The sequence below is a fragment of the Ahaetulla prasina genome, chromosome 13 (genome assembly GCF_028640845.1).
Source record: "Ahaetulla prasina isolate Xishuangbanna chromosome 13, ASM2864084v1, whole genome shotgun sequence".
NCBI classification, from domain to species: Eukaryota; Metazoa; Chordata; class Lepidosauria; order Squamata; family Colubridae; genus Ahaetulla; species Ahaetulla prasina.
In genome coordinates, this window is record NC_080551.1 from 22,263,741 (window position 1) to 22,272,362 (window position 8,622).

The following is an 8,622-nucleotide window of genomic DNA, read 5'->3' on the forward strand; positions in this document are numbered from 1 at the left end:
GTACAGTAGAGTAGAATAGAAGAATAGAATAGAATAGAATAGAATAGAATAGAATAGAATAGAATAGAATAGAATAGAATTTTATTGTCTCTTTAAATATACACTAATCAGTACACATTAAAATGAAATTTCGTTGCATTCAGCTCTCAAAAGATAACCATTATGCACCATAGGCTGTGATTCCTATCTGGTTTATTCCGCAGGCTGACAGAACTGCAGTGGTGCAAATCTATAACGGAGTGTTTTTAATGTGCTGCCACAAGCCAAGCCAACCATCCATCCATCGCAAAACCTAATTTATGACTCAAGGTTGAGGAGTAGAGAGGCGGCCTTGAAGAAGGCGGGCAAGCGAGATTACTTAAAACAGCAGTGTAGGCTTGGAAGGAAAGAAAGAGAGAGGAGGAAAAGGCCCGATTGCAGGGCAGAAGGCAGCCAGTTTGGGACATCAGCCACCCTCATCCCTAAATGTTTGAAAGTTTAGGAAAATCTCCAGGTGGACAGCAAAGCAGTAGATCTCACAACAGGGAGACAGCTAGGCAGCCAAGCCATGCTAAATAAATAAATAAATAAATTAAATTAAATTAAATAAATAAAACAAAATAAATAAATAAATAAATAATAAAACAAAACAAATAAATAATAAAACAAAATAAATAAATAAAACAAAACAAATAAAACAAAACAAATAAATAAATAAAACAAAATAAATAAATAAATAGATAAAATAAAACAAATAAAACAAAATAAATAAATAAATAAATAAATCCCACCATAACTTGATCTATTCATCATCCACCTTTCTGGTTTTATTACAATTAAAATTGCAGAATTGAACATTCCTGCAATCTGCCACTTTTATTTTATTTTCTTTCTTATAATTCTGCTCTGGAATTACTCCTCGCCCTCCTCTGATTGGCTGCCAGAGAGCCAGCCAGCAAGGCAGCCGGCCAAGTACAAGCCCCGCCCCGGTGCGCAAGCGGAAAACCCCGCCCTTCCTTTTTCCCCCCACCCCTTTGGAACGCTCCGCCCCGCGAGGCCGCCTGCGCGCGCATCCGCCCGCCCGCCTTGCTCCCTTCCCTCCTTGCCCCGCCCCCACGCGTGCCTGCGCGCGCATCCGCCCGCCTGCCTGGATCCTTTCCCGCCTATGCCCCGCCCTCCCGCGTGCCTGCGTAGGTGCGTGGCGTGGCGTGGCGTGCCGCCGCTTGTCCCTCGCGCGCCGCCGTAGCCCGGCTCGTCCCATTTTTGTCCTCCGCGCGCCGAAGGGTGACCGGGGTGGTGGGGGCCGCGCGAGGAGCCTCAGTCGCGCGCTCAACCGCCCGTCTCCTTCGCCTCCCTTCCGTCCGTCCGTCCGTTTTATTTTCTTTCCCGCCATGCTGGCCGCCGCCCGGCTCCTCCGCAGCTGCGCCGCTCCCGCCCTGCGCGGCCTGGCCCTGAGGACGCCCGCTGCGGCAGGTGAGCCCCCCGCCTCAGAATCCCCTCAGAGCCCCCTGACAGGAAAAGCGGCTTTCTCTTCTCCACAAGAGGGGGGGGACTACAACTCCCATCTTCCCCTGCGACCCTTTCATCCCCCTTTCCCCCCCACTCACATGTCTCCTGTCAAATTTGACGCTGGGGGGGGGGAGAAGAGGAAATCATCCTGCAAGGCGGTTACACACACACACACACACACATATGAGTGAGGGGGGAGGGGGTGTTGTCCCGGGTTGTCTCCCCCGCTTCCCTCCTCTTGAGTCCCCGGGCGAGAAGGTGACATTGAACCGGTTGGCCTGGCTGAGGAGAGAAGGCGAGGCCTGAGGGCGGAAGGGGGAGGCCCGTCGCTCTCTTTCTCTCCCCCAGGAGAGGAAACCGAGCTCGCTCCAGGAGAGGCTTTAAAGACAAAAGGGGGGTGGGTGGGGTTTTTTTTGTGGTGGTGGGGGAGGACTGTCCCAGTGAGTCTTTATCCCCCTCAAAGGTGGATTCCACACACACCCCTTTACACACAAACACACACACACACACACACTTCCTCTCTCCCCCAGGAGGAGATCCAGGCTCTCTGGGGTTAAAAGGCAAAAGGGTTGTGTGTTGGGGGGAGAGGACTGCCCCAGTGAGTCTTTATCCTCCTCAAAGGTGGATTCCCCCCACACACACACAAAAACACACACACACTTCCTCTCCCCCCCCCCCAGGAGATCCAGGCTCTCTGGGGTTAAAAGGCAAAAGGGTTGCGTGGGGAGGGGTTGTGGGTGGAGAGGGGAGAGGACTGCCCCAGTGAGACTTTATCCCCTCAAAGGTGGATTTCCCTCCCCGCCCCTTACACACACTTCCCCTCTCCCCCAGGAGGAGATCTGGCGCTCTCTGGGGTTAAAAGGCAAAAGGGTTGTGTGGGGGGGGGGAGAGGGGAGAGGATTGCCCCAGTGACCTTTTATCCCCTCAAAGGCGGATTGTCACCCACCCCCAAGGTCCCCTGCCTGGTGCTGGACAGCAAAAGGGCCTTTGAGTGCAAAGGGCTGCCCAGAAGGGTTTGTGTTGAGTGACACCCAAGGGAAGTGGTGGGGGGGGAGGGGTGGACTATTAGCTCAGGGAGTCTTGATTAGATTGTTTTTGATGGAATAAATGTTGGGGAGCATCTTTATGAAGGGGTCAATGAGATGAAGGTTGTGGGGACACCTGCTTTAAGGCCTTTTTAAAAGGCAGCAGGGTTAGAGCTGTATGGCCTTCCTTCCTTCCTTCCTTCCTTCCTTTCTTTTGTTATCACTTTTTATTTATTTATTTATTTAATCAAATTTTTATACCGCCCTATCTCCCGAAGGACTCAGGGCGGTTTACAGCCCGATAAAATACAAATATCATACAACTTTCCTTCCCCCCTCCCTCCATTTTTCATCTTCCTTCCTTCTTTCTTTCTCATTTTCCTTCCTCTTCCTCCCTTCTTTCTCATCTTCCTTCCTTACTCTTTTCCTTCCTTCCTTCCTTCTTTCCTTCCTTCCTTTTTCTCATTTTCCTTCCTTCATCTTTTTCTTTTTTTCTTCCTTTCTACCTTTCTTCCTCTTTCTCGTCTCCTTCCTTCCTTCCTTCCTTCCATCCATCCATCCATCCTTCCTTCCTTCCTTCCTCTTTCTCATCTCTCTCCCTCCCGCCCAGCTGTGACCTGGGCTTCTCTACCTCTGCATATACTGTATAATACTATATAATATGAACAAATATTACAGTAAATAGTGACATGGATGAGGTTATTTATCTAAAGTCCATCTATTTTTAACCCTATGTGATCGTATCTGGAGTTGGGTGTGTGTTTTTTTTGTTTGTTTCTTTGGAAGGCAATATATTCTCTCGCTATGAAAATGTATATTATGCTCTTGTTCTGCTCTGCTTGGGTGGATTAAAGCATAATCTCCCTTTTTCTCTGGTGTCATGATTGAAGACAATCATATGTGTTGCCTTTGGCTCTCCTGAAATGAGATTCAAACATCTGTCAGTGACATACGTTCTGATTTATACCTATTAATGACATTATTTAAAATGTAAGGTATAGCTTCTATTCTGAATAGGCCACATCCAGCAATGTACAGTGCAAGAAAAGTTTAATAACTTAAAAGGAAGTTGAAACGATATTCCTTTGTGTTTTTACTCCCTTTTATCAACAAGCTTTAGTTGAAGAGCCTGTTGGTTGTAGCCTCCCGGCCTCCCTTCCTCTCTCCTCATGGACTTTGTACCTTTAGGTCCACAGCCTTGTGTGACTGAATTTTACTTTAGATTTTACAGTGGTATTCCTTTTCAGCTTTTTTCCTATTTCAGAGTAGGAACAGGTCTTGGAGGCTGCTGCCTCAAGAATACGTTACTCCTATTTGCTGCGCTCAAGATTTTATTTCACGCAGTTCTGCCTTAAAGTTCTTTATATACCTAGCATCAAGGCACATTGGTATATGCTGAATAAATAATCAGGGCACATAAGATATTATTTTCAGAATTGCTATATTACGTTGATGATATTTTAATATCTCCAAAGGCCCATTTGCTTAACAGATGTTGAAAGTTTAATTCCTCAGTGTTGGGAGAATTGGGCAGATGAGGGAAATGAAACTGCACTTTAAATATTTAAGCAGTTTATATATGCTCATGAAGGCATGCGCCTTTTAATACGAATTTGTTACCAGGCACTTTTGTGTAAATAAGAATCGGCATTAATCAATCAACATTACAAGGAAGCGGGGGGGGGGGGGGAAGGGGTGTTTTTTTTTGGGGAGGGAGGGGGGAAAAGGGGGGAAAATGTTTTTGTTTTTTAAAACTCTTTCAATAAAAAAAAAAAAAACATTACAAGGTTTCCTCATTCACTCCTTAAAAGATTGTAATACTAAGATTAGCGAAGTGAAATTCCAAAAACGTCAAATAATTTCCCAACTTCTTTATTATTTATTAAATTTATATGCCACCCATTTCCCCGATAAGGCTACTCTGGGTGGCTTACAGATCACAAAAAGATAAATTAAAAAAGTAGTTAAAAATTAAAACTACCCAGAAGCCAACAACCAGGAGATGGACAGTACAGAGTTGAGGTCTTCTTATCCCATCAGCCACCTCCAGCAGTGAGCATCCCCTTTGGGCCCCCAAGCCAGAGGGCTAAACCAAGCTTTAATATTTTTCCAGAAGGCCAAAGGGTGAAAGAAGGTCTCGCCTCCAATGCTAAGAGTGTTCTACAGGATTTAAACCACAGACTTGTCTCCTATATTATTTCTCCTATATTATTACTATATATTATACTAATATACTATATTAATATAATATAGACTTAGGCTGTTCTCATGTTAGTATTTTCTTTCTATACCTTGAATAATCAACATTCTGAAGTAATCCAGTATTAAATGTCCCTAGTAACTTAGTATCTTTATGCTTATACGATATTTAATTGTTATACTGAGTTGAATTATTTAGAACAAGGAAACAAATATTCTCTGTGGAAGAATTCGAAAGACTCTGATGTCCAATGCTGGACTCATTTTACATCCATCACGGTTACAACCATGATGGAGCAGACTCATTACGGTCATAGCTCCAGGACCACCTGTCCTTGTAGTCTTGTAGCTTCACCCTTGAATGTTTCACATCTTTGTCTTCTGCTCCTTCCCATTTTTGTTCCCAAAATCAGCACTACCTCTGCGTTGCTATGGTCACAAAGCAGAGATCACAGATGAAGAACTGGACGCTCGCTGGGTGATGTTCTTCAACAAACCTGATATTGATGACTGGGAACTCAGGAAAGGTAACACATGTAGGAAACATCAGGGTGGGTAGGGGGCGGAGGCATTAGAGAAATTATATTTTCTAAAGGTTCGATTGATTTGTGCAATCCAATAGGAATTTTATAGTTAATTATATTAACTGCAGCCAGAATTGTGTTTGCACAAACAATTGAAGAATGAAGAGATCCCAACAGATGAGAGTGTAATTAAGAAAATATTACAATGTGCGGAAAAGGATAGACTAAAGCTTACTATTAAGGACAAAGAATAAAAAAAATATTCATTTTTTTATATGGGACTTATCAATGGTTAGATAACAGAAACAAATTATAAATGGAGAAACATAAAGAGGAAATGTTAAAATTGAGAGTTGTTAAAGTAGGTAATGTTAATATTATATTACCAACATTATTGTGATGAATACTATTGCAAACATTTGGATTATGACTGCTTAAAAATAATTGTACCCAGATCACACAGTGTTTGATGGAAATTGAATTTTTATATGTTATATAAATAAAATATATAAAACATAAGGGAAATAATGGAATTATATAGGTCCCTTTCCTGGAGCGAACACGATGATCTCAGAGCAAAAATCACAAAGATTTCCAGTTTATTTTTTCCCACTTTGAACAACTACATTGGAACTAACTATAGTATGTTATGATTAACAGTGTTAGACTTTGAGATTGAAATAAAGGTTAGAGAATTGAGATTTTAACCTGAAATTTTGTCTTAGATTTTGTATCTGGAGATAAGCAGAGTTACTACACTTGATATGCTCCAGGGCAAAATCCAAGATGATAGAATAGAGACACAGAGGGAGAAAAGAATTAAATTTTATGTTACAATTTTGTTAAGCACATCGCAAACGTGAGAAGGGGTGGACTAGAATAAATGGAGCACTCTCCTACAATGCTCGCTTCTTTTGATAGGTATTAACACCTTAGTCGATGCAGACATGGTTCCTGAACCAAAAATCGTTGATGCAGCTTTGAGGGCGTGCAGGCGGCTAAATGACTTTGCTACCACAATCCGCATCTTGGAAATGGTAAAGGTGAGTGAAGGCATCCTTCCGTTTACAATATAAAGCGTGGTGGTGAAATGTTCCCTTCCACACCTCAGTGGCATTCACTAACAAACCTCTGAGATTCTTCTCCACCCCACCCCTCCCCCAGTCCTTACATGGGAACGGCTTAAAGCGAAGCATTCGCCTCAATCAGAATGGACCTCGAGTGGGAGAGGCGGAAGAATCAGGCAGGAACCAGTGGACAGATCGTTTATATTCACTGACCTTGTCTCAGAGATAGGATAGGTAGCATGCTGGTTTAATATAAGGGGTTAAAGTGTCTACTTCTACATGTGCAGACTGCTCCGTCTAGTTCATTAACACTCATCCAGTGCCAAGAAAGCCAGTTTGGTCTAGTGCAGGGGTCTGCAAACTTGGCTCTTTTAAGACTTGTGGACTTCAACTCCCAGCTTTGCTGCCTGAGGAACTCTGGGAGTTGAAGTCCACAAGTCTTAAAGAGCCAAGTTTGCAGACCCCTGGTCTAGTGGTTAAGGCACCAGGCTAAAAACCAGAGGATGGTGGATCCTAGTCTCATTTTAGGCATAAAAGCTAGCTAGGTGATCTTGGGCCAGGATTGTTGTTCTAGGGAATGTATGTTCACTGCCTTGAGTTATCTATAAAATACTAATTTAAAAGGCAATTCAAGACGCTGAATGTAATAAGCATATGCTTCACCTATGTTTTATAGCTTCTCTGGACATGAACTTTTCAGAAATAAGATCAGTGGTCAGAAATAATGTTCAGTGAAACCACACAAGTGACAATTAATCGCAGCTTTCTGGCGGTTGAGATATTGGTTGCTTTTGAGTTATGCATATTTCTTGGATAAATTCAGGGCCATAGAAAAGTTAAGCTCTTGGGCTTAAGTATGTTTGTCTTGCCAAATCTACTTTTTAAATTCTGAAGTCTTGTGTTCTCTTTGAATTAGTACAAATCAGGCAGATACAAGGATATATATCCATACGTTATCCAGGAACTTAGACCAACTTTGAATGAATTGGGAATTTCAACTCCAGAAGAACTTGATATGGACAAAGCGTAAACTTAACAGTAAGAAAACAGATCTTTAATTTTTGCCTTGTGCACATGTTCTATTCTGTTTCATGTTAGAGAAGATAGAGAAGAAGAAAAAACATTGCTGTCTCTTTGCAGAAAATGTAGTATACTTGGTATGTTCTCAATAACTGGAATCCAATTTTCTGTAGAATACTTGGGCTCTAATACCTGTGAGATTTAAAGTATATTAAAAATGAAGAGATACCTCAGTCATCTTGTCATTTTACTCTTTTGTGTGGAGGGGCACTAGTTCAAAATGCAGCAATCCCTCAAATACAAAAAAAATTAAGCTCTGTATTTCTAAATAGCATTAACAATTAACACAAGCAAATTTATACTAAAATAAAACAGTTCTACGGAGACCGCATTCATAGTGGAAGCACATGTAGTGGAAATGCAGGAAAAACTCCCCATGTTACAGGACAAGAGGAGACTGGGGGGGGGGTCTCTTAACCTCTTATTGTTTGTGGGGCACATTGGGTGTCTTGAGAATACATTGCAGGCACTCCCGCAGAATGGATTGGGGCTTCCCCATTCATAAAATGGCTGTGATGTCAAGGTAAATACATATTTGCAAAGCCCCAGCCAATTAGAATGCTACGCTGCCCTTTCTATCTCTCTTCTTCCTCCATCCCTCCCTCTCCTGCCTACCATCTCTGTTTGTCTTTTCTACATCAGTTTTTCTCAGATCTATTTTTTAAAATGTAAAAAGAGCATGGAGCACAACAGAAATCAGGAGAGCTGTTTTTGTATACAAGTAGCAGCATCCAAAGGGTAGATAAGTGGCAATTAAATGCTACAAGTTCCTTAAATTGCTCTATGCAACCACCTATTCATCTGCTGCTAGTATTGAACATCTTTTCTTAAACTTTCTATCCACTTTCTCCTCAAGGGGCTTATGAATAAATACGGAACTTGAAAAGAGTACATCCAAACTAATTCCAGCTATCTGTTCTTTTCCAGATGGACTTCCCATGAGTATACTTCTAAGGTTCTGTGACTGTACAACAATTACCTGGATATAGACATTATAATTACTTATTTGAAATCACTTCTTCCTTTTATTGAGTCCTGGATATGTGTTGTGAAGTTGACCTAATAAAGAGGAAATGGTTTGAATTGACTTTAGTGCTTATAGCCTGTGATTATGGATTACATACATACATACATACATATTCATTCCAAGGCAAGGTTAAACAAACTTGGGATGCTATTCAGACATTGAATTCTGTACATTTCTGCACAAAAAATAGTTCTTCAGATTTCAAAAAATGA

General features: G+C 42.0%; 1 protein-coding gene across 1 annotated transcript; it reads left to right on the forward strand.

Moving 5' to 3' along the window:
* Positions 1-1,189: 1,189 nt before the first annotated feature.
* Positions 1,190-8,470, forward strand: LOC131184883 (cytochrome c oxidase subunit 5A, mitochondrial). Its single transcript, XM_058156704.1, has 5 exons — positions 1,190-1,452; positions 5,126-5,239; positions 6,158-6,279; positions 7,220-7,341; positions 8,311-8,470. The coding sequence occupies exons 1-4, from the start codon at positions 1,371-1,373 to the stop codon at positions 7,331-7,333; spliced, it is 432 nt and encodes a 143-aa protein (XP_058012687.1). The 5' UTR covers positions 1,190-1,370; the 3' UTR covers positions 7,334-7,341; positions 8,311-8,470.
* The last annotated feature ends 152 nt before the right edge of the window (positions 8,471-8,622 follow it).

Excerpts from the sequence above, each read along its gene's own strand:
- LOC131184883 (XM_058156704.1), top strand. The coding sequence starts at position 1,371 with ATGCTGGCCGCCGCCCGGCTCCTCCGCAGCTGCGCCGCTCCCGCCCTG. Across the intron at positions 5,240-6,157 it reads TGACTGGGAACTCAGGAAAG|GTATTAACACCTTAGTCGAT; the intron begins GTAACACATGTA and ends TTCTTTTGATAG. Across the intron at positions 6,280-7,219 it reads GCATCTTGGAAATGGTAAAG|TACAAATCAGGCAGATACAA; the intron begins GTGAGTGAAGGC and ends TCTTTGAATTAG.